We start from the raw sequence: 24929 nt of genomic DNA on the forward strand, positions 1-24929 counted from the left end.
TATGGGTGCACTCCTTGCGCGTGGGGCTCCCCTACGCGGGGGACACCCCTGCGTGGCAGGGCACTCCTTGCGCGCATCAGCACTGCGCATGGGCCAGCTCCACACGGGTCAAGGAGGCCCGGGGGCTTGAACCGCGGGCCTCCCATGTGGTAGACGGACGCCCTAACCACTGGGCCAAAGTCCGTTTCCCCTTCTTGGGTTTATTGATGTCCATGTGGACTCTTTGCCAGATTCCAGATCCATCTATTGATTCCCTATCTTAATAACCAGCTTTGGTACCAAGATCCTGCACAAATAAAACCCGAATTTTTGAGCACCCCTCTGCGTCTAGCCTTGATAAATGTTGTGAGAAATTGAAATGAGCACACAATTCCTGCCTGAAAGTGGAGTGAAGGAGGCATGCAAATGGCAACTGCTCAGTAATTATTTGTGAATCTAGTACTGGACCATCCTAGTGTTTTATTTTAGCAAAATATTGGGAGTTCAGCAAGGCAGCCTGGCACATGCTGGAGTCCTGGGGAGGAGAAAGGAACATACACTCCTCTAATCTCAAGGTTTAGAAAGCCTAGCTGGTTTTCAACGTCATTTATTCATTCATTCATTCTCTCAAAAACGAGTGGTCACTCTGCTGCAGAGTGCAGAGCTAGATGCTGGAACTGCTCAGGGATGACTCTGACGGGGTCCTTGCCAAGTCCTAGGGAAACAAAGACCGGCCGGCCGGGCGTGGGGCCTAGTTATGTCCCCACCCATCGTGGGACAACTTCCGCCCCACCTCCTGCAAGAGGAGCGGGTGGAAGCACATGGGCTCTGCGTCTCTGCGCTGTTTGTCAACCATAAAATGGGGGCCACGTGCCTCGCGTGGTCAAGGAGGCTCAAAGGAGATAACGTCTGCGAACGCGCTTGGGAGACTTGAAGCCCAGATGCGTGTTCTCGCTGTAACGGCCGGGCCTCCGCGAAGCCACAGGTGCCCGAGGGCCGGGGAGGGCAGCCTGGCGGGCCGGAACGCTGCCCCCGGCGGCCGCGGACGCCACTCCGCCCGACAAGGAGCCGCCAAAGCACCTACGGCGACCCGGCGCGGGCGCGGGGCGCTCAGGAAGTGACGTAGCCGGAAGAGGCGTCCGGGGCCCAGCCATGGCGCAGGAGGCGGCGGGACAGCCGCCGGAGGAAACCCTGTCATGCTGGAAACGGTAATGGAGTCGGAGGACGCGTAGCGGCCGCGGGCGGGAGCGGGACGGCTCTCCTCGGACTCTCAGGCCTCGACTCCTCAGTCGGAGCGGCCGGCCCGCCAGCCGCCGGCCCAGACCTCGCTTCCGGCGCGGGGCGGAAGGGCCTTCGGGAGTTGTAGTTCAACGGGGTCGGCGTCGCGCGCGCTTCCGGCCCCCTTCTTGCGAGTTTGGGCGAATCACCAGGGCTGTGACCTTTCCGTGTCCTTTGACCTCCCCAGAACGGAGGGGAGGTTTATCCCGGCAGGGACATCAGGGGAGACACCCCCGAATGGTCTCTAGAGTCCCACATCCCCGGGCCTGGGTTTGGCTTTCGCCTGTACCAAGGAGAGAATGGCCGGAAACGGGGCGCCCAGGCCCGAGTTGGCGCTGAGGTGGGGTGAAGGAGCTAAAGCGTCTGGAATGGGCTCCCTGTCCCCGTTTGACCTCTCTCTCCTCCAACCCTCATAGGGAGCAAGCCCTGCTGAAGGCCCGCGTCATAGACTGGGACACGGAGGCGTGGCAGCGGGACCCAGCCTTCTCGGGTCTGCAGAGGGTCGGGGGCGTTGACGTGTCCTTTGTGAAAGGGGACAGTGTCAACGCCTGTGCCTCCCTGGTGGTGCTCAGCTACCCTGAGCTTGAGGTAACCTGGACGGGAAGCTGAGCCAGGTGCAGGCCCCTTGCTGGGCTCAGGCGTAGAAGAGCCGCTGTGAGAGGGGCAGGAGCTCCAGGGCAGGGCCAGTGCCGGGTTAGAGCTGGCCTCTGTGTTCTAGGATTCTGTAGGTTGGGGAGTCTTTGAGAGAATGTGGGGCCGGCAAGACAAAAACTAAAGAAGACAGATTTACTGGCCAGGGAGATAGTATGATCATGAGGATTTTCCCCTGGAGGCTGATCCATTGACTGCCGGTGTGCCAAGCCCTCACCCACCACCAAAAGAAAACACACTGAGGGGAGATCCTCCGATTATTCAGTTTGAATCAGCTCATTATCTTCACCCCAAAGTCTGACTGGCATCTTGGGTCCCCATAAGTGACCACCCCCCAAAGTTTCCCAGTCTGGACATCTGTGTCTCCCTTTCCAACTCAGGCAATCACACACTAGCTCCAGTTTCTGCCTCCAAAATATCATTAGACTCTGTCCCCTTGTCTGCATCCCGACAGCCCCTCCCAAGGCCATGCCACCGATACCTTCCCTGCAGGTGACTGAGCAGGACCCTTGCTCTCCCTGCTTCTCCAGGGTTGTTCCCTTCTCTGTTTATACCTCTAAAGAGCAAATGTGGTTATTTTAGTACATGGTCCGCTTAAAATACTTCTGTGCCTCTCCTGTGACCTCATGCTAAATAAAATTCACACTCATTGGCCCAGCTTCAAGGCCCTCCATGATCTGTCCCCTCGTGTAACGCTGTAGGTTCAGCTCTCACCATCACCCACGGCCCTCCCCCAGCCTCCACATAGCCCACCCTGACCACCTTTGAATTCCTCAAACGTGCATGCTGTTTCTGGCTCACTGTCTGTTCTAGTGATATTCCTTCTGGAATCTTCTTCACCTGGCTAACTGGCTCATCTCTTAGGTCCAAGCGTAGATGTCATTTCTTCCAGATTGCCTCTCAGCACCCTGATCCTCCTCTTTCACACTGGAAGGGTCAATTCCCAACAGGCATGTAAACCGCGGCAGCCAAAGCCAGGCTGTCTTGTTCACAAGTTGTGGCCTTGGCACCTCACTCAATGCATGGCATATAGAAGACACTCAAAGTTTTCTTAAATCGATACGCAAGCAAATGAACACTACCCACTTTGAGGAGGTGAAGAGAAAGGAAGCCTAGACTGGCCGGGTTCTGAGGAGGGAAGGCTTTGTGTTCAGCCTGGGGGTTTGTCCTTCCTGCTGTGGTGCCTTCATGCTTTCCCTGGAAGGCCCCTTTCCTTCAGGATTCAGTAGGCACATGCTTAGCTCCTCCTGTGGGCTCAGATCTGGTTCTAGGGGGGTAAAGGGTAGAGTGGGGGCAAGGGCATACTCGGGAGCCAGACTGCTTAGTTCACACCCCAGGTCTGCCACTTCCCACCAACTGCTCTGGGCCTCCCTTCCTCTTTTCTAACTCAGGGGTGACGATGGCATTAATGCCCGTCTCACAGAGTTGTGGTGAGGAATAAATGTGAGCACAGTCCGCAGTACTGGTGCACAGTGAGCCCGTGGTGACCAAACATTAGCTACTCTTCGGATGAGGATGTCTCACCCCCAAGTCCCAGTTCATGCATTCCCTTCCTTCCCTCTGTCTCCCTCGTCTGGGTGCTGGACCTCTTCCATGCCTGCACTTGAGCAGCCTTTCCCGCTCAATTAGTTTCCATCCCTCTTTCCCATTGACTAGGTTCTCAAGGGTATGGCTAGGCCTTACTTCTTTTGTGACCCCAGCTCTGAACAGAGTGCCTGGTCCTCAGGTGTCAGGCTGGCTTTTGCTGCTCTGTGCTGTGGACACAAGGAGGAAATGGTTGGGGTCAGTGGTTCCCACATGCCAGTGCAGATCTCTGAGACCAGAGTCACCTGGAAGCAGGTTCCGTGGGCCAGTCTATAGAGACAGGACTGGCCCTGGACTGGGGGAGGGGCTGCATGGGCAGTGACTGCCAGTGAGCACAAGGTTTATTCTGGGCTGATGACAGTGTAGTAAAATTAGATTATAGTGATGGCCATATACTTTAAACAGGCGAACTTCATGATATGTAAATTCTATCTCAGTAGAGCTGTTTTTGTTTTTTGAGTATATCCAGTTACTGCATCAAAATCTCCAAGAGGTAGGACCTGGGAATCTGCTTTGCTAATTGAACCTCCCTGTGTGATTCTGAGCAAAGCCAGATTAGGGTCCCCATGGCCCCCGTTTCCTATGACCCAGGGTCCTTTCCCTAGCGTCCCTGACGGTGACCACCTCACATGCAGCCCCTGCCAGAGATGGGCACCGTGGTTAGCAATTCCTCTCTACATTGAGCTGAAATTTACTTTAAAAGAAAACCTTTTTATTTTGAAATACATTCAAACTTACACAACAGTTAGAAAAATACTTTAGACCCCATACAGGTAACCCAGATGCACCAATTTTAACATCTTGCCACATTTGCTATCCACCCCTCCCTCCCTCCCTCCCTTCCTGTTTATGTATTCATCTCAGTCCATCTATCCATCTGCTCTATCAATTCATTTTCTGAAGCCTTGGGTATAGGTTCTGTACATCACGCTCCTTGAACACTTAATACTGCCATGTACATTTCCCAAGACCAAGGATATTGACTTATGTAACCTCTTTAAGTGTAGTTATCCAGCTCAAGAAATCAAACATTGACAAAAAATATAATGTATATTCTAATTCTTTTATATGTCCTAGTAATGTCCTTTTCAGCATTTTCTCCTCCCTTCTTAGATTCTGTCTAGCATCATGTATTTAATTGTCATTGTCTCTTTAGTTGCCTCCTCCCTTCCTTCCGATAGTGGGAACATATATACAACATAAAATTTCCATGTCAACCCTTCCCAAGCATACTCTTCAGTGGGATATCACATTCACAAGATTGTGGTCCCCTCACCACCTTCCATTACTAAAACTTTCCCATCTCCCCAAACAGAACCTTTACACTCATTTTGCATTAACTCCTCATTCCCCTTTCCCACCACTGCTGGCAACTGTTTCTGTCTCTATGAACTTGCGTATTTTCTTTGTAGTTACAATGGGTCTTAAGTTTAACATCCTAAATCTTTAATACTCTTATTGCTTTGATACCAAGCTAACTTCAATGGTATACACAAACTATGTTCCTGTACCCCTCCATCTCCCAACCTTTATGCAGTGTTTGTCACAAATGCTTACGCACTTGTCCAAACCACTGATTTATCATTACATTTTGTGCATTTGCCATTTAGATACTGTAGGAAGTAAAAAGTGGAGTTATAAAACCAAAAATACAGTAGTTTTGGTGTCTATATTTACCCATGTCATTACCCCTACTGGAGATTTTATTTCTTCCTGAGGCTTCAATCTATTGTCTAGTGTCCTTTCCTTTCCTCCTGCAGAACTCCCTTTAGCATTTCTTCTGGGGTTGGTCTAGTGATGAACTCCCTCTACTTTTGTCTGGGATTGTCTTAATCCCACCTTCATTTTTGAAAGACAGTTTTGATGGATATAGAATTCTTGGCTGGCAATTTTTTGCTTTCAGCACTTTAAATGTCTTACCATGGCCTTCTTTGCCTCTGTAGCTTCTGATAAGAAATTGGCACTTAATCTTATTGAGGCTCCCTTGTACATGGCACATAGCTTCTCTTTTGTAACTTTCAGAAGTCTCTATCTTTGGCATTTGACGGTTTGATTATTATATGTCATAGTGTGGGTCAGTGTGGGTTTATCCTGTTTGGAATTCATTGAGCATCTTGGATGTGTATATTCATGTTTTTCATTAAATTTGGGGACATTCCATTATTTCTTTGAATATTCAAAGAAATATTTCCTCCTTTTCTTCTTCTAAGACTCCTATAATGCATATATTGGTTCACATAATGGTGTCCTACAGGTTCCTTAGGCTCTGTTCACTTTTCTTTGCTCTTCATATTGGATGATTCCAGTTGTCTTATCTTCAAGTTCACTGAATTCTTTCTTTTGCCAGCTCCAATCTCTTGTTGAAGCCTTCTATGGAATTTTAAATTTCTGTTACTGTAGTCTTCAGCTCTGATTGGTTCTTTTTCATAATTCTCTTTGTGTTCACTTTATCATTTTCCTGATTTCCTTTAGTTCTTTGTTCTTGTTTTCCTTAGCTCTTTGCACATATTTTGGACCATTTTTTAAAAGTCTTTGTCTGGTATGTCTCAGGTCTGTTCCTCCTTATTGATGGTTTCTAATGCTTTAATCTTCTCCTTTGCCTGGGCCATCATTTCCTGTTTCTTTGTATGTTTGTAATCTTTTGTTAAAACCTGGACATTTTGATATTTAATGTGTGATCTCTTATTTGGACTCTGGGGCATCTGTTCTTTAAGCTCATTTGAATGTCAGAAACTAAGGAAAAGAAGAAAACAAGTTCCCAGGGCTCTCCTTCAGGGTTTATCCGTACAATGAGCAGACAGAATAGCTCCAGGCTAAAGTGAAAGGGCCTCCGATCCTCCCAAAGGGTCTTGTCTTGACATGTGCATGTGGCCCTGTAATTCCCCAGTTTGCATGGTACAAATGCCCCCTCTTCCCCAGAAACAGTTTCCTCACAGTCTGGACACTGCACTGTATGTCCATCAGCCAGCATTCCCTTGTCCCAAGCAGCCACTTGACTGCTCTCCCACAGTGTTCTCTAGGAGATTACTGCGAGCCGCCCTCTACACACAGGGGCTGTTCTGGGATGGCGAGTCTCTCGGACTACCAGACAGTTGGCCGCAGACATATATGCTCCAAGGATATGCACAAGACTTACTCTGCTCCATCCCTTTCCAAGACCAGGGATCCACACTGGGCGCCCGTGAGGAGGTAGGCGAGGGGCTAGCCAGGGAACCAGGAGATCCTACCACTTTTAAGACACCTTTTCTGGGTTAGGAGCTCACACTGTTTCTACAAGCCTTGAACTGTCTTCTGGAGCTTTGAGAAGGATGTTTCTTGCCTGGTTGTTTAGAGCTTCTGTAGGGGGCAGAGCCCTGAAGCGTCTCACCCGCCATCTTGAACAGGGTGAAATTTACTTTTTTGTGACTTCTACCCATCAATGCTAATTCTGACTCCAAGCTGCAAAAAAAATAAATCCTTCCTTCTACATGTCACCCTTCCACTGTGAACACAACTCTTGAGTTCTCCCTCTGTTTGCATTGTGCTTATGGTGGGATTTGTTGGTTTGTTGGTTCACTATGGTGCCTGTTTTCTTTGTTCTTTTTTTCTCCACTAGGGTACATCTTGAGTTGACTGTTGTGAGTCCACTTTCCCAGGTTCACAGTTGACTTTTTAAATATGTGGGTTCAGATCTCCTTTGTTTTTACATTATAGTTGGTTTTGTTTTTGTTTTTTGCATAAAAATGAATGTTTGTTTAGAATTAGGAAAAAAAGCCACAGCAAATTACAAATTTTAAAAAGCTGACAAATGGATTATAGTTTTTAAACATGATTAGTTCTACTTATGAATTTGTTTCCATAGTTTTGTTTTTCTTCTTCAGGTATTTTAGTCATACATGTAGGCTGGATTTTTTGCCTATCCTCTATTACTTTTCCTAAAAACCTCTTTGTATATTTCATTTTCTTGTTGTTTCATTTGTCTCCCCAGTGACCCTTATTGTACTTTCAGCCTAAATCGCCACCACCACCACCCCTTGGTCACTTCCTAATTTACTCTTTATTTCTCAGATGATTTTGTCTTCAATTTATTTTCCTTTTCCCATCACCTCTCATGTCTTCCCTTTTGTGTGTATGTGTGTCCATTTATGTTCTCAGTTTGGAATTTCTGCCTTGCTTTGTTCTTTTATAGCTGTTCTTTATTTAAGAATACTTAATGCATTGTGGAGAGTGGCACCGCTTTCCTCTGCTTCGTGCTTGCTTGGGCACTGGCATTTGCTGTCCAAGGTCTTATGGCAGCTTTGCACAGCTATTGACCACCTTTTACTTTGACCCGTAAAAGGGCCCCTCCTTCTGTGCTAACACAGAATAATCACCTCTTTTAGGTACTACATTTAGTTACGGGTCCCTCTTCAAACAAGGAGCTAAAGTTATGATTTTGAAAGCTATTGCCGAGAGATATGGGGGTTTCAGTTAAAAAATAAAAAACAAGCCCAGAAGTACCCAGGGTCCTGGTTACGTGCCTAGTGGGGAAAGCTTCCCACCCAGCAGGTGTGCCGCCAGCAGGAGCATGCGTGGAGAGACTGGAGGCCGCCGGCACATGCTCCACGCAGACCCCTTTCTCTGGGATGGAGGCAGCGAGCTCTTCCAAGGCCTGTGCGCCTCCCACCCGTCCTGGCCCCTCCCCTGCTGTCTCTCCAGGCTCATGTGCAGTGACAGCCTCAGACTTTCTTCTAGACTTCTGTCCCCTGGGACCCTTGTTCTTTTAGATGTTCCAGCTCGGGGCGCGTGCCTGTCCTCTTTCTAAATTATCTGAAGTCCTTTTTTCGTAAAGCCAGTGCTTTCTTCCTTGCTCTCACAAACTGAGAAGACGTGGCCCCTCCTACTATAAAGACAGCCTGTTCCCTGCTTTGATGAAAGTGCTTCCTTGCACCAGCTTATAGGGGCCTCCCCACACCCAGGTAGGGCCAGCAGGTGTCAGCTCCAGCCTCGCATGGAGGAGCCCTGAGGAGGTGGCAGGGGTAAGGTCGGCCGCCGACACTGAGCACCTGGTGTAGCCAGGCAGTGGCCGGCTGCCCCCAGCCAGGTGGGGCGGGGGGCTTGTCCTGTCCATTCTTTCTCACTCACCATCTTGTACTTTCCACCCAGACAGGCGAGGCGGAGAAGGGGGGTGTGGGGATGCGATCGGGGAGGGAGCGGGGGACAAAGGAGAGCGTGTGCAGAGCTGGGAATGAGCAGGAGGGGTGGCCGAGGGGCCACGTGGGGAGGAGAGAGCTGGGAGGGCCACAGAGCCACAGGGACGCTGACCTGCGCCCGGCTGCTGGCACAGGTGGTGTACGAGGAGTGCCGCATGGTCGGCCTGACGGCCCCCTACGTGTCCGGCTTCCTGGCCTTCCGAGAGGTGCCCTTCCTGGTGGACGCTGTGCAGCGGCTGCAGGCCAAGGAGCCCCACCTCGTGCCCCAGGCAGGTGCCCCAGCCCCAGGCAGGTCCCTCAGCCCCAGGCAGGTGCCTCAGCCCCAGGCAGGTGCCCCAGCCCCAGGCAGGTGCCTCGTGCCCCAGGCAGGTGCCTCAGCCCCGGGCAGGTGCCTCAGCCCCGGGCAGGTGCCTCAGCCCCAGGCGGGTCCCTCAGCCCTGGGTGTGTGCCTCAGCTCCTGGCGGGTCCCTCAGCCCCGGGCAGGTGCCTTGTGCCCCAGGCAGGTGCCTCAGCCCCGGGCGGGTGCCTCAGCTCCGGGCAGGTGCCTCAGCCCCAGGCGGGTCCCTCAGCCCTGGGTGGGTGCCTCAGCTCCTGGCAGGTCCCTCAGCTCCGGGCAGGTGCCTCAGCTCCGGGCAGGTGCCTCAGCCCTGGGCAGGTGCCTCAGTCCCACCTCTGAAGGGGCCAGGAGAAGGAGGCAGCCCCAGGAAGGAAGGCCCTGCCAGCACCCCCACCCCTGAACCAAGAGAGACCTCACATGCTCCCTGGAGAAAGGGGTATCCCTGCCTTGGGGAGAAGAATATGATTTTTCACCTGGGCCCCCGAAGTGACCGACCCCCCTGCTGGCTGCTCCTGGCACGGCCCAGCCTGGTGGACCTGGGGCAGCTCAGCTGACCATGACTTTTCCCTGTGGCTCTTCTAGGTCCTTTTTGTGGATGGAAATGGGGTGCTCCACCACCGAGGTAATCCTGCTCCTGAAAGAGAGGGTCAGGGAGGGGTGCTGGGGGAAGAAGAGACCCACAGGGGGACTCTGACTGCCCACCTCACAGCGCTCCCGCAGCCGTGCCTGGCCACCCTGCGGCCAGCTGAGGTGCCGACAGCTCCTGCCGGCCAGGATGCAGTTTAACTCGCGGCCCTCAGCCCCTCGTCCTGGTCTCTGCTCCCCACACACACACTTGCACCCCCTTCTGCTTTCTCTCTATCACCTCTCCCACCCCACCTCCACCCGCAGCACCCTGAGCTGGCAGATCTCCAGGGGCTGCCATTCTGGGTTTGGTTTGGTTTTATTAAGCTTTTTTTTTTTCCCCCAATAACGTAGAGAAATGTTTTATTTCCTTCACTAACAGCTTGTAGGAGGAAAGGCTTTCAATATCTTTGACTAAGCTAATGGGCTAGTACCTGACATACGTTTTTTTTCAATTGTCTTTTTTTTTTTTTAAAGATACATAGATCACAAAAATGTTGCATTAAAGATATAAGAGGTTCCCATATACCCCACCCCCCACCCCCCACGCCTCCCACATCAACAACCTCTTTCATCATTGTGGCACATTCATTGCATTTGGTGAATACATTTTGGAGCACTGCTGCACCACATGAATAATAGTTTAAATTGTGGTTTACACTCTCCCCCAGTCCATTCAGTGGGTTATGGCAGGATATATAATGTTCAGCATCTGTCCCTGCAGTATCATTTAGGACAACTCCAGGCCCCAAAAATGCCCCCACATCACTTCTCTTCTTCCCTCTCCCTGCCCTCAGCAACTGCCATGGCCAGTGTCTCCACATCAGTGATATAATTTCTTCCATTGCTAGAGTCACAATAGTTCCATAGTAGAATACCAGTAAGTCCACTCTAATCCATATTTTATTCCTCCATCCTGTGTACACTGGGATAGTGATGTCCACTCCACCTCTAAATCAAGAGAGGGTTAGATCCCACATGGTTGATGGATGTGATTCTCCTACTTGCAGTTGTAGGCACTCTCGGTTCCCTGGTGTGGTGGTTGACCATCTTCACCTCTCGTTGGATAAGTCCAATGAACCAGAGAGTAGGAATTGCAACTCTGCTGAGGCTCAGTGCCCAGCTGACACATGGCCAGTCCAGAGACTCAAGTCTTCTGAGTATACACCAACCCCAGTGCCAACCACAGGTTCAGTAAAAGTGGCAGAAGGGGATGTGTAGAGCAGTCACATCTGAGTCCAACTCCTTCACACTCAGGAGCACAGATTTCCAAAGTAGAGCCCACTGACAAGGCAATGAACTCCAGAGCCATCTGCCATGACTGTAGAACCAGTGTGTCTCCGTAGCGCTCAGGAGCACCAGTACCTGGGGTGGTATCTACTTTGGCTGTCTCTGGGATCCTGCTGAGACATGCATAAGTGTGACCCCTCTGATGACCTCCCAACTCTTTGAAGTCTCTTGGCCACATAAACTCATTAGTCTTTACCATTTCCCCCTTTCATTCAAGGTCTTCTAGTTGCATCTCCAGCTGGTGATGGTAGTTACCATCCCCGGGAGTCCTGTCCTACGCTGGGGGGAAGGTAGTGCACGTACACGCTGAGTTTAGCTTAGAGAGGGGCCACATTTGAGCAACACGGAGGCGCTCAGGAGGTAACTCTTAGGCACCCTGCAGCTCTAGGCCTAGTTGAAATTTCAGGTACACAGGCTCATAAGCATAGTCATCAGTATCAAGGGCTCATCATTGAAAATTATTTTGAAATAATTTTAAACTTATGGGACACTTGCAAAAAAACACAAAACCCATGCAGACAATTCCAATCTACCTGCCCCTACCACCGATTGTAGCATCTTGCTGCATTTGCCGTATCCTTCTCTCTCCACATTTGCATGCAGTCATCCATCCATCCGTCTCCATCCATCCATCTGCTCTCTACACTATGTAGGGGAGGACGTGTACTGCCCTGTTCTGTAGGTCTGCACTGCTCTATTCGGAGCTAATGCTTCAGGAAGTTAGCCCCGAGCTTGGGGCGGACAGGCCTTGCCAGACCTGATTTAGTCTCCCAGCTGACGTCAGGGGGCCTAGACTCACCCTGGCTGGCTAGAACCTCATCCCAGGAGGAGCAGCCTGAGGGAAATGGACTGTTTCGTCCCCAGATACAAACCTGGGGGTCCTGGGCAGGCCAGGGGGCAGGCAGCAAAGCGGCAAAGAGCCAGCTTGGAGGCCTCCCCTGGAGCCTGGGAGTCGAGAGGCAGGGGGCAGGTGCCCCTCAACCGACACCAGGGCCCAAGTCAGCAGGGTCCTGACACAACCTGGGTCCAGCGCCACAGCCCAGCGCACCAAGCCGGGCTGCCTGCAGCAGGTGCAGCCTTGGGGGCAGAGAGCTCGCGTCAGAGAGGCCTGAGGGTAGCCGTGAAGGGAGAAGGAAGATTCCAGAAAGCAAGAGGAAAATGAGGGTGCGGTGTTGGCGGGAAGGACGCTGCTGACCCAGCTTTGCCCCTGTGAAGTCGGGCAGAGACGCTGCCCCTCGTCGGCCTGGGCCTGGGGTGGGGTCTAGGGGTAGCCTGGGACCTGCTCTCCCTGGCCTCTGCCATCGATGGCCTCTGACTGCGTGGGGGACCCCAGAGCAGGTCTGAACTTGTCTCACTGCCTTGCTCTGCCCCCGGTAGGCTTCGGGGTGGCCTGCCACCTGGGTGTGCTCACCGACCTGCCCTGCATCGGGGTGGCCAAGAAGCTCCTGCAGGTGGACGGCCTGGAGAACAACGCCCTGCACAAGGAGAAGGTGGGCCGGGCCTTGGGCAGGGCCGGGGTCAGGGCACCAGGTGCATCCTCCTCGCGGTCGCCTCTGGGTCAGCCCTCGCCCGCGATGCTCTCTCCCCCGTTCCTGGAGCCCCCAGAGGACCCGCTTTTCTCTGAACCCCCTGTGCCTGCCCCCCACTCCTAGCACCTCTCGCCAACCCCCAAGATGCTCTGGCATGCATCCCAGGGCACCCAACCTCTCCCTGCCCATGGCCTCTACTGCTGCTGTGCCCCACGTCGGGGTGGTGCAGCGGTCTCAGATGGAGCAGGTGCCAGACTGCCCTGTGGCTCCCGTCGCCCCCTCTCGTGAGGGCGCGGCCCCCAGGCCCACCTCGCGCGTCCTTCCTGGCCCCCACCCCAGTACAGCCGCCACCCCGAGCAAGGCCCGTGTCTGTCTTAGGCATTGGCTGGAGTGGCGCCAGCATGCCCGACGGCTCGCAGGAGGGGAGCGGGCCAGGATGGGTGGCGGACGTCGCCTGGGCTCCGCTGGGGGCTGGGTGGGCAAGCCTCGGGCCTGGGCCTCCATGCGCCCTGCCCACCCAAGCCCCTCCTCGAGAAGGGAGCAAAGAGCCGAGGGTGCCGTGAGCGTGGGGGAGGGGCTGTGCCCAGCACACTCTCGGACCCCCACCAGCCCCTTGTGGACACCGCTGTCAGGCCGCAGGAGATCCTGTCCCCGAGAAAAGCACGCGCCCCACGTTTTCCCCACCCTCCAGGTTCGCCTCCTGCAGGTGGGGGGAGACACGTTTCCGCTGACGGGAGGCTCTGGGGCCATCCTAGGAATGGTGAGTTGTGGGGCTTGTGCCCCCAAGCCAGGCCCCTCCACTCGGGGTTCAGGAGGCGCCACCTTGGACCCCGGGGAGGGGGACAGGGAACTCCTGCACAAACAGGCACACGCGCGTGTAACATGCCAGGCCCTGCTCACCTCTCCTGTCCCTCTGCCACTGTGAATGTGAGACGCGTGTAAGGTGCGTTTGCTTCTTCCCCGCCCCCACGGTGCTGAGACCCGTGGGCCCAGCTCCCACCTGACCAGCCGCAGGTGAAGCCCCCGTCCCAGGCACCCTCACGATGCCTCAAAGTCCCCAGCCGCTGAGGCCGCCCCCGGGCCTCCCAGCACCCTGAGCTCGCCCCCTTGCCCCAGGCCCTGAAGAGCCATGACCGCAGCTACAAGCCCCTCTACGTGTCCGTGGGCCACAGGACGAGCCTGGAGACGGCCGTGCGCCTGACCCACACCTGCTGCCGCTTCCGCGTCCCCGAGCCCGTGCGCCAGGTGGGTGGTGGTGCTGGGACAGAGGGCGATGGGCTGAGGGCAGGCTTGGGACACAGCCCGTCGGGGGAGGCAGGAGCCAGCCTGGGGAGGCAGGGGTGGGCGCGTGGCGGCATGGCCCTCCCTCCCTGCCCTGCTGGCCGACCCCACTCAGCCGGTCCACAGGCATCAGTCCCCACGAGGGCCTGTGCTCACTCCTGGGGCCTGAGGCGCCGGCCGCGCTCCCGCACCTAGGGTCAGCACCCTGGACACGGTGGGCACAGGTGAGACCAGCTCAGGACGCCCACCGCCCCTGGGTGCCTGCCCAAGTTGAGGGCCGTCAGGACGGGCGGATGGAGTGTCGGGAGGAAGCCGGGGCCCCGAGGGCCAGGGGCCGGGGAGGAGGCGGCGGGCAGGGCCGGGCCCAGGGAGGCCGCACCAGGTGGGCGTGGGTGGGTCCAGGCTGAGCTGAACCGGGAGGTCACAGCTGCCCTTCCCAGCCGTGGCCGCACAGCGTGGGGTCATTGGGCCTTCCCAGGGGAGATGGGGCCCCCTGCGTGCCCAGGCGGCACGCAGCCCACCACGCTCCGGGCCCCTGACCTGGCAAACCGCGTGGGCCTCCCGTGTGCTCCTGCTCCTGCCTGGCGCATCAGCACCAGGCGGCCTGGCGTGGAGGGGCCCTGGGTCAGGCCCCGCGCCCGCCGAGCCAGCCAGCCCGCCATGGGCCAGCTGCATGGCCGTCGCCACCAGAGGCCCCCGTGGCCTCCGGGCCCTCCTGGCTGCTGGCCTACAGGTGGCCGCCAGGGGGCAGCAGCGGCCCACAGACCGTGTGGCTCGCAGCCCGGGCGCAGGAGCCAGGGACGCAGCGCCTGGGCCTTCAGGTGGCCTTCCCGGGTGGACACCACCCTCCGGCCTCCGCCCCAGTGCTTGGCTGGGTCCCCAGCCCCCGGAGGCCTTTCCTCTTCTGGCCCAGCCCATCCCTGTGACTGTCCAGAAGCCCAGAAGCTGCCAAACTCTCCAGAGCAGAGCTCCCTTGGGGTCCCCCCTCCACACCCAGGGGCTCTGCGTGGGGAGGGGCCAGGCCTGGCCAGGGAGGGACATCCTGCGGACACCCTTGAGCCCGTGACCCAGGGCACCGTGACGAGTGAGAGGAGCCGGCGCCCATGTCCGCAGCCGCCGGCCGTGTGCAGACCCCCGCCCCCCGTGCCAGCCACGGTGCTCCTGGAGTGGCGAGGGTCCCCCAGCACGGCCCGTGCTGCTGCTGGCCCGTTTCCTTCCCAGGCCCGCTCAGGCGCTCTCTGTGTCCCCAGGTGCTGCCACCTCCAGGGCCAGGTCTGTGCCGCCCTGCCAGGCCAGGCCTCTCCCCTCGCAGGGACGTCCGCCCAGCAGGGCGTCCCAGGGTCCTCATTGCTCTAGAAACAGCAGCAGGCCAGGCCGATTAGCTGTTGCCGCGCATTAGCCACGGGACCCAAGCGGGGCTAAGCTCCTCTGAGCAGATTCGGGGCTCCCTGAGGTCAGGGCCCTGGGGAAGTCGGGGTGGGGGAGAGCCCGGCAGCCAGGTCCCTGGGAGGCCTGCCCCCACACCTTCCCCCGCCCAGGCCTGGGCCCCCCCACCAAGCCCTTCCTTCCAGCGACTTCACAGACTTTCCGGAGCCACCTTTCCTCAGGACAGGTCCTGGCTAACGCTAGTGGGGGTGACAGAGAACCAAAAGCAGGGCGCGCCGGGCTGAGAGGGTCCCCCGAGGAGGTTTCCAGAGAGAAACACCTGACAGGGAGGCCCGGGGGACACCTGGTGAGGGCTGAGCTCCGGCACAGCACAGGGGGGCAGCCAGGAGCGCCGCAACCACTCCCGCCGCGGACGCCCGCCCTGACCTGGAGGCCCTTGGCCACCCCCACCCCGGGGGCCTGCTGCCCCTGCCCCAGGAGGGAGGAGAGCAGCCGCCAGGGGCGGGCAGCAAGCACGGGACTCCAGCCCCGCCTGCGCTTCTCACGTGGACCCTCTGTCCCACCAGGCTGACATCCGCTCTCGCGAGTACATCCGCAGGACCGAAGTCCCCAGGCCACCCCCGCTGGGGCAGGAGAGGTGAGCTGGGGGGCTAGTGCTCGGGGCCGTCGTGCCAGGGCAGGGGGCGCGTGCAGCTCCTGAACCCCCGAAGCCCCCCACCACGGGCCCACCCGGTCCAGCCCTCCACCTCCAGGGCCGCCCTGCCTTTCCCATCCAGCTCCCAGCGGGGCGTCGTGCTCGCCCGCGGGCCCCTCACGAGGCTACTGTGAGGTCACGTCCAGCGCAGGTGACCGTGGCTGCCCGTGACGGGCGCTTCCCAGGGGCGAGGTGCTGGGAGGATCGCACAGGTTATTTAATCCTGACAACAACCTGCTCACCAGACATACTTTACAGACAAGGAAACTGAGGCACAGAACTGCACAGCCCCGGGCCCCGCAGCTGGTAGGAGCAGGGCAGGTTTCAGGTGGCAGTTTGGACCCAAACCCTGCACCAGGAAGGGGCTCCCTGAGTGCGGCCGTGAGAGGCCACCCCGGGCCGGGGAAGTGGCCCTGCCGTCGCCCTGGACGAGGCGTCTCCAGCGCTGCACGTCCGCTGGGCTCACGTTCCCAGTGGTCATGCTGAGGCCCAGCCACCGCGCCCTGGACTGACGTGGTCGATGCAGCTGGGACCCGAGCGCCACAGGGCTGGGGGCTGGCCAGCTTGAGTGCACGGGGACCCCCGGCCATCAGGTGCGCCCGGGCGCCAACCTGGCCTGGCAGCCGCCTCCCGGGGCCGCGTGCAGGAGCGAGGGGCATTCCGCCGGCTCAGGTTTTGTGCTGCCCTTGTCTCTACTTTATTACCAGGAGCCAGAAGGCACAGAGGCCCACGGCGTGCCCCCAAGGAGGCTCGGACGAGCCCGCAGATTTGAAGGCCCCCAGCACCCGGGAGCAGTAGGGCCAGGGCTGGGTGCCGTGGAGACTCACAGGCCACCTGCCGCAGCCCCTGGGAACAGGGCCTGGCCCTGGGGGCTCGCCTCTGGAGACGGCAGGACCACCCCCCACAGCAGGTGGAGCCCCTGAAAGCACCCGTGTGCACCTGGAGAGACACCCCACCAAGGCCTGGTCGCCTCACGTGAGAGCCCCGAGGCGGCGCCTCCCCGCCGGCCTCGTCAGCACCGCGGTCACGGCGCCGGGAGCCGCCTGCCACGTGCTGGCAGGAGACGGCGCACGAGGCAGAGAGCTGAGCCCAAGCGCCTGCGCCGCCGGCGCGTGGGCAGGGGCTCGGGCTTCCGCTTTGGGCCAACCCCAGCAGCAGCACCACGCTGGCCGCCTCCGCCGTGACCTGGGGGCCCGGGCTGGGGCGAGCAGGCGTCCAGCACCCCCGGCTCTGCGGGCCCCTCTGTGCCCTGCCCGCGCTCCGCCTGCTTCTGCGGGCACACGGCGCGGGAGCGGGAGGAGAGCCTTCTCCCATCGCCAGCAGCCTGGAGGGCCGCGGTGGGCGGAAGCAGAGGGGCAGCTGCCCTGCCAGCGTCTGTGCTGCAGGGACGGCGTGCGGATGGAGCCAGCCCGGCACCCCCCACTGTCCTGGCTCGGGGGGAACCCTAAAGACAGGCAGCCCATTGCAGGAGGCCAGGTGAGGCCCCGTCGCCGTGGGGGCAAGGCTGATTGATGGCGAGCTGTCCTCTGTCCCTGCCTGCACAGCCCCTCCCTCCTTCACCTCTTTGCCCAGAGGCGCAGCCCCAAAACTCTAGGAGTCCCCACACCCCAAAACGGCCAGCCCCACCGGGCTCCTGTGGCCCCTCCTGACAGCCTCCTCTCCCCTCGCTCAGGCTGGAAGTCCCAGTGGAGAGACAGGCAGGGGGCTAGGCGCAAGAGGACGGCCCTGCCTGCACCCAGCCTTAGCCCCCACGGCACAGGGCCAAGTGGCCCCCGGACTCCAGGGGCCCCCACGACTCTGGAGCCTGGTGCCCAGGAGCACTGTGAAATCCAGAGGCTTCTGCCCCACCCCCGCCTCCCCGGGGAGCAGCTGTCGTGAGGCAGCAGCCGGGGGCTCAGGGAACTCCCTCAGCGCCCCCTCGTCGCCTTCTGTTCATCAGAGGGGAGCTCTCCCCCAGGGCTGGGGCCCCCCGGGACCCACAAGGGGGCAATTGGGAGGCAGGGCAGTGGAGGGGTGGGGGCGAAAGGGCCCGCTGGGGTCACAAGGGCTGGTGGGTGCCTTCCGGGTGCGTGGGGGGCTCCACGTGCTGGCCCAGTGCAGGTGAGCAGGTTCCGGCAGGTTCCACAGGTGCCTTCTCAGGTGCATCCTGCAGCAGGGAAGCCAAGCCCGGGTTCCAGCCTCCTGCCCTGCCTCGTGCGCCTCCCCCTCTGAGGCGGGGTGACGAGCTTTGGCCTCAGGTGCCTCCATCCTGGCCAAGGCTGGGGGTCCCAGGGAGCCCCCACCTTTCCCCTCCCCCGTGCCCGCCACACCCTGAGCCCCTGCAGGCCCCAGTGGCACCTGTTGAGTTACACCAGCTGTGCCCACGGCCATAGAGCCCCCTCCCTTCCAGGGGCTCCCCGGGGCCGGCCAGAGGCAAGGGGGGCCAGCAGCGGCCCCCACCCGCACTGCAGACCCCGGCGCCTGGGGCGGCGAGGGGTGGGAGGACCTGGGGAGGGAGAGGACGGCTGCCCGGCACCAGCGGCGCTGCCAGCACCAAGCCGCGCAGGCGGCGGGAGCGGCCTCGCCTCGAGCTGCCTCGGGAACCCAGCGTTGTTAACCCTGCCCGGTGGCAATGGCAGAGGGTCCCTGCCTGCTGTGGCTTGAGGGCAGCAGCCGCAGGCAGCCCCCAGCCCTCCCCCCAGACCCCTGCGCCTGGGGAGGCCGGGCAGCCCGAGGTGCCCGTGTCCCCTCAGGGCTCGCCCCCGCCGCCTCAGGGCCTCGGGGGAGGCCTCGGCTCACGGGAGAGCAGGTGTGGTTCTGGACGGCCCAGGGGGCTGCGGGGTGGAGGCGCCGTGCCCGGGCAGGGCCCACGGAGGCTGCCTACTCCCGGAGCAGCCCCAGACAAAGCCCCTCGTCCCCCACGTGCCCTGCCCCTCAGCCCCCCAGCAGCCCCCCACCGCCTCCTTCCAGACCTTTCCATCCAGGGCTCCCCTGGGGTGGGGTGGGGGTGCCGCTGGCAGAGCTGCCTGGGTCCTCACTGCCTCCCCCCAGCCGGCCTCGGCAGAACCCCCGAGCCTCGGGGCCCTTGTGGGAGAGCAAGGGCCTCCCACACCAGCCAGCGGGGGCTGAGCGCAGGGTGGCCCCGCCCTGGGGCCTGAGTGGAGGAAGCCGGGCCGGGGTCTCCCGCAGGCCCTGCCGCCCAAGCGCCCCTGGCTGCTCAGGACCCCTGCCCCTTCCGTGCCCGCCTCGCCCGTTCCCACGGGAGCCTTGCAGGGTGCCCAGGGCCTGCAGGCCAGGTGCACACAGCGGTGTCGCCCCAGAGGCCGCTGCTTTGGCCCGGGGGCCTGCTCTCTCCAGAAGGTGGGCGGAGATGGGGTCCCCAGTCTGGAACGGCTGCGGTCTCCCCTGCTGGGGAGCAGGGCGGTGAGCGCGCCAGCGGGGCCTTTAGGGAGGTAAGACTTGCCGTTTCAGCCATGCTAACGTGTGCACTTTGGTGGCTGCTAATGTATGCACAGCGGGCGGCCACCACCACCATCGCGACCCGGAGCATTGCCATCCCCCAAGAGAAGACCCCCTACCCACTAGCAGTCACCCCCGTGCGCCTCCCTGACCCCCGGCAGCCACGAATCTACTTTCTGTCGGAGAGGATTTACCTTTTCTGGGCCTTTCATGTAAATGGAAGCGAACAGCCGGGGTCCCGTGTGGCTGCCCCATCACTAGGAGGCTCTCGAGGCTCGCCGTGTTGTGTGGAGCTTGGGTCTGTACTTGGCTCCTTTTTAGGGCCAAACCGAGTGTATTAGTCAGCCAAAGGGGTGTGATGCAAAATACCAGAAATTGGTGGGTTTTTATAAAGGGTGTTTATTTGAAGTTGAAGCTTACAGTTCCCAGGCCATAAAGCATAACTTCCTTCCCTCACCAGAGTTGTTTGCCACGTGTTGGAGCAAAATGCCTGCTGACGTCTCCAGGGCTCAGGCTTCCTGGGTTCCTGTCTTCCCAGGTCTTGCTTCTCTCCAGGCTCAGCGTCTCTGCTTTCCCTGCAAGGCCAGCTGTAGACGATCAGGCGAACAGCTGTCTCTTCCCCAGGGTTCCTGCCGGGTCTAAGGAGCGGGCTCTGTTCCCTGTGTGCTTCTCCTGCCTCAGGGCCTCTCTTCCCGGGGCTTCAGCTCAAAGCTCCAGCATCAGACTCTAAACCAAAACTCCAGCATCAAAATCTCCAACTCTGCCCTTTGCCATGCCTTTTATCTGTGAGTCCCCACCCACCAACGTGTGGGACTCAACACCCTACTAGTGACCCAATCAAAGCTCTAATCATAATTTAATCATGCCCAGGTACCGACCACTTTACAAATATAATCCAATATGTATCTTTGGAATTCATAACTGTATCAAACTACTATACCGTGTTCTTTTGTATGAATAGACCTGCTGATCCATTCCTTGGCTGATGGGCGTCTGGGTTGTTCCCACTTCAGGGCTATTATGAATAATGCTGCTATGTACACTTGTGTTTAAGTTTTTGTTTGAACATATCTTTTTAGTTCTACTGGGTGAATACCCTGGAGTGAAATTGTGGGATTATATAATAATTCTATGTTTAACTTTTTGAGAAACTTCCAAACTGTTTTCCAAAGTGACTGTACCATCTTACATTTCCACCAGCAATGTACAAGGGTTCCAGCCTGTGGGCGTGAAGTGGCATCTTCTGCTGGTTTTGATTTGCGTTTCCCTGATAATTAGTCATGCTGAGCATCTTTTCATGTGTTTATTGGTCATTTGTACGTCTTCTTTGGACAAATGTTTATTCAAATCCTTTGCTCATTTTTAAAGATGTGTTGTTTATATTTTTGTTGTTGAATTGTAACAATTTTTAATATATTCTGGATACTAGACTTATCAGATATATGATATAAATATTTGCTCCCAGTCTTTTCATTTGATAGTGTCCTTTGATGCACAAAAATTTTTAATATTGATGAAGTCCAGTTTATCTTTTCTTTCATCTCTTGTGCATCTAGTGTCAAATTTAAGAATCTGTTTCCTAATCTAAGGTCATGAAGATTTACTCCTCTTTCCTTCAAAGAGTTTTATGGATTCAGCTCATACATTTTAAGTCTTTGATCCATTTATAGTTAATTTTTTTATATAGTGGGAGGTTGGGTTACAGCTTCCTTCTGTATGTGGTGATCAGCTGACCCAGCATTGTCTGTTTAAAAGGTTATTCCTCCCCACTGAGGAGGAACAGGAGCCTTATCAGGAATCAGTCGACCACAGACCTAGGGGTTTACCTCTGGACTCTCGGTTCTCTTCCGTTTATCTGTATGTCTGTACTTAGGCCAGTACCACACTGTTTCAAGTACTGTCACTTTTTCCTTAAACTTCATATTTTGAAATAATTTCAGAGTTAAAGGACAATTGCAAAAATAATGTAAAACCCATACAGAGAATTCTGTGATATGCCCTGACCCAGATAACCAGTTCCAGCAGTTTTAACATTTTGCCACATTTGCTGTATTGTTCTATCCATCTCTCTATTACTGTTTATCCATTTTTTAAAATCAATTTTATAAATATTTCAGAGTAGGTTGTATGCATCCTGCTCCTTGGCTATATAATACTTCCATGTGCATTTCCTAAGAACAAGGATATTAACTATGTATAGTTATCAACTCCCAGAACTTTAACATTAACATGATGCTTTCAGTCTGTATTCCAGTATTTTCATATGTCCAAATAACGTCCTTTTGGGCCTTTGGTCATACGTTGTTAGATCCAGTCCAGAGTCATGTATTGCATTTAATTGTCTTTGTCTCTTTAGTTCTTTTATTATTATTGTTATAACATGCATAACATAAACTTTCCCATCTCAGTCACTCCCAAACACACCCACCATTCAGTGGGATTAATCACATTTACAATGTTGTGCTATTTTCACCATTATCCGTAATGGGATTTTTCCAATACTCCAAATAAAATTGTCTACCCACTATTTGTTAACTTCCTACCCCCCTCCCCACCCACCCCTGACCCTGGTAACCTGCGCTCTACTTTCTGTATCTATGTGTTTGTTTGTTCTGTTTCATATAAGTGGAATCAGTTACCATAGCTTCATAGTAAATTTTGAAACTGGGAAGTGAGAGTCCTCCAACTATTTTTTTTCAAGATTTTTTCTTCTTTTTCAAGATTATTTTGGCTATTCAGGATCCCGTGCAAATCTGTATGAATTTTAGGATCACTTGTCCATTTCTGCAAAAACAGCAGTTGAAATTTTGATAGGGATTGAATTTTAGGGAGTATTGCCATCTTAATATTAAGTCTTCAAACCATGACTCAAGATTGCCTTTCCGTTTATATGAGTCTTTCATTTCTTTCAACAGTGCTTTACAATTTTTATTGTACCAATCTTCTTTGGTTAAATTTATTTATAAGTACCTTTTTATGCTATTGTAAATGAAAATGTTTACTTAATTTTATTTTTGGATTGTTCATTGCTATTGTATAGAAATACAACTGAAATTTTTATATATTGATCTTTTTATCCTGCAACTTTAACTTGTTTATTAGCTCTAAAGATTGTGTGTGTGTGTGTGTGTGATTCTTTAGGGATATATATATATAAATTGGTGCCATTTGCAAATAGATATTTTTGTGCTTCTTTTTTTCCAATGTCATTTTTTTGGGTTGTTTTGTGTTGTTGTTTTTCTTGCCTAATTGCCCTGGCTATCCTTCAGAACTTAGGGGGGATTCTTAGAGGGAAATGTTTTAAGTTTTTCGCTATTTAGCATGATTTTAGCTGTGGGTTTTGCATAAATGTCCTTTATCAGGTTGAAAAAGTTCCCTTCTATGTCTAATTTGTTGACTTTTTTTTTCATGAAATAGAGTTGGATTTTGTCAAGTGCATTTTCGGCATCTATTGAGATGATCTTGTGGGTTTTTTCCTTCATTCTATTAATATGGTGTATTAATTGATTTTCATATGTTAAACCACCCTTGCATTCCTGGAATAAATCCCACTTGGTTGTGGTGTAGTGTACTTTTAATATGCTGCTGGATTTGGCTTGCTGGTATTTTGTTGACTATGTTTGCATCTGTATTCATAAGACTATTGGTCTGTAGTTTCCTTTTCTTGTGGTATCTTCATCTGGCGTTGATAGTTGAAGGATGCTGGCCTCATGAAATGTCAGGAAGTGTTCCCTCTTATTTTTTGCAAGTTTGAGAAGGAAAGGTGTTCAAATGTTTAGTAGAATTCACCAGTGAAGCCATCTGGTCCTGGGCTTTTCTTTGTTTGGAGATTTTTGGTTATTGGTTGACTCTTTACTTGTTAGAGGTCTGTTTAGATTTTCTATTTCTTCTTGAGTCAGTTTTGGTAGTTTCTAGGTCATTTAATAGCTTGTAGTAGTATTCTCGTATTTCTGTGATGGCCTTCCTTCATTTCTGGTTTTAGGGGTTGAAGTCTTTTCTCTTTTTTTCTTATCAGTCTAGCCTGTGAGTAGTTTTTAAGGGCACCTTCCCCCCGCTTCCAGCCCCACCTCCCCCCAAGATGCCTCAGCAGTGATGGTGGCTCAGAGTAGAAGTGGGTGGGAGGGCAGGGCTCTCCTGGAGGGAACCGCCCCCCCAAGCAGGAGGATTCAGAGGGCCAGGACTCAGCCACACTGACCTTCAAGCACGCCCCTGCTCTCCCCAAGCAAACTGGCCCTCCAAACGTTTGACACCGGGGTTGTAATTCCTGCCCCATCAGGAGCTAAAGCCCCACTGACTCCTCAGACGAGAGCCCGACTTGAGAGGAGGCAGCAGAAGGCAGCCCGAACCAGGGCGGCAGTGCCGGGAAGCTTTTTGCAGAGTTGGGGTTTCAGCCAGGGATGGCAGCCTGGGTGGGGCTCTGGACCGCAGAGAGAGCTAGGGTTTAGGGTAAAACCTCGAGGATCGGAGCCTCTGGCCACGTGGCGTGGCAGGAGCCCCAGGGGTCTGTCTAATGCCCACACCAGCGCCATTTTGGCGCTGCAGAGCGGTGCAGAGGTGGGGCGGCCCGAGACCCTGGCCCACCACTGGATGGGGGCGGTGCAGAGGAGACATGCAGCGGAAAGCTGGTCAGAGGCGGGGTCCCCTTCCTGGAGGGTGGACAAGGGGGAGCGGACCGCACGGGCCCAGAGGGGGCGAGGTGGCAGGTGGGGGCGTTGAGGGGGGCGGCCTGGGAGCCCAGGGGCAGCGGCCGGCGGGGACCCAGACGCAAGTGGAGGGAGCCAGGGTTTGGCCTGAGGACCTGGCAGGGACCCTCGGCCTTCCTGTTCCCCCAACGCGGGAAGTAGGACCTCGAGGTAGCCCAGCTGACGCCCGCTGCACACTGGAGAGCGGGGGCGAAGGTGGGGGGCTGGCGGGCGGCGCACCCCACCCTGGCCCTGCCGCCCCACCTCAAGGCTCCACGCTGTTCCCCGGATTCAGAAGGGCGCGTTGGAAACCAAGGTCCCTGGTGCCCCACGTCTCCCCACTCGGAACGGGGGCGTCCCTGAGTGCTGTGCTGTCTCGACTCCATCTGTGGAGCTTTAAAAATAGGGCGGTGAGGGTGTCCAGCTCCCAGACCACAGCCCGCGCCGGCCGAGGGCAGGCCCTGAACCACTGAGTAATTCAAGCCCGATCCAAATAGAGCTTCCTGTTAACCTGGGGCCCCGCCCTGCCCGGGGGGCTGGCCTCGGCCACTGCTGCTCACACCCGGGCGCCCTTGAAGCCACACTCGCCCAGGGCTCCCCGCTGCGCGGACCCCAGCCTGCCTCCCCTCCCTCTCCCAGACCCTCCCCCGCAGACCCTGGATGGGTTCCGCCAGGTCCACGCTGCCTGCCTTGGCCCCTTCAACCTCACCTGCCTTGAGCCACACACCCTCTGCCAGGCGACCGGTCCCCACCCCCAGGACCGGGGACCAGCTGGGGGTCCTGGAAGGCCTGCACCCACCCCACTGCCCTCCCCCACGCTCCCTCAGGTTCAGGGTCCCTGAGGGGCTTCCTCTATGTTTCCATGCTGTGTGTGCATGAGCAAATCGCTGCACCTCTCTGGGATTCTTCCCCCATCTGCGGGATTGTGATGATGGATGACTCCAGGATAAGCGGTGTTGGGGCAGGAGGGATAACCCTGTGCAGGCACCCTGAGGCCTGGGCCGC

At 56.1% G+C, this 24929-nt stretch overlaps 1 protein-coding gene across 1 annotated transcript; it reads left to right on the plus strand.

The window, feature by feature from the left end:
* Positions 1-942: 942 nt before the first annotated feature.
* ENDOV (endonuclease V) lies at positions 943-22421 on the plus strand. Its single transcript, XM_071210839.1, has 10 exons — positions 943-1187; positions 1674-1845; positions 8798-8932; positions 9583-9622; positions 12292-12404; positions 13135-13203; positions 13560-13688; positions 15677-15747; positions 16512-17790; positions 18730-22421. Exons 1-9 carry the CDS (start codon positions 1132-1134, stop codon positions 16600-16602), a joined length of 876 nt encoding a protein of 291 aa, XP_071066940.1. The 5' UTR covers positions 943-1131; the 3' UTR covers positions 16603-17790; positions 18730-22421.
* The last annotated feature ends 2508 nt before the right edge of the window (positions 22422-24929 follow it).

This window comes from Dasypus novemcinctus, chromosome 21 (assembly GCF_030445035.2).
Source record: "Dasypus novemcinctus isolate mDasNov1 chromosome 21, mDasNov1.1.hap2, whole genome shotgun sequence".
NCBI classification, from domain to species: domain Eukaryota; kingdom Metazoa; phylum Chordata; class Mammalia; order Cingulata; family Dasypodidae; genus Dasypus; species Dasypus novemcinctus.

Excerpts from the sequence above, each read along its gene's own strand:
- ENDOV (XM_071210839.1), top strand. The coding sequence starts at position 1,132 with ATGGCGCAGGAGGCGGCGGGACAGCCGCCGGAGGAAACCCTGTCATGC. Across the intron at positions 12,405-13,134 it reads ACGCCCTGCACAAGGAGAAG|GTTCGCCTCCTGCAGGTGGG; the intron begins GTGGGCCGGGCC and ends CCCACCCTCCAG. Across the intron at positions 13,689-15,676 it reads TCCCCGAGCCCGTGCGCCAG|GCTGACATCCGCTCTCGCGA; the intron begins GTGGGTGGTGGT and ends CTGTCCCACCAG.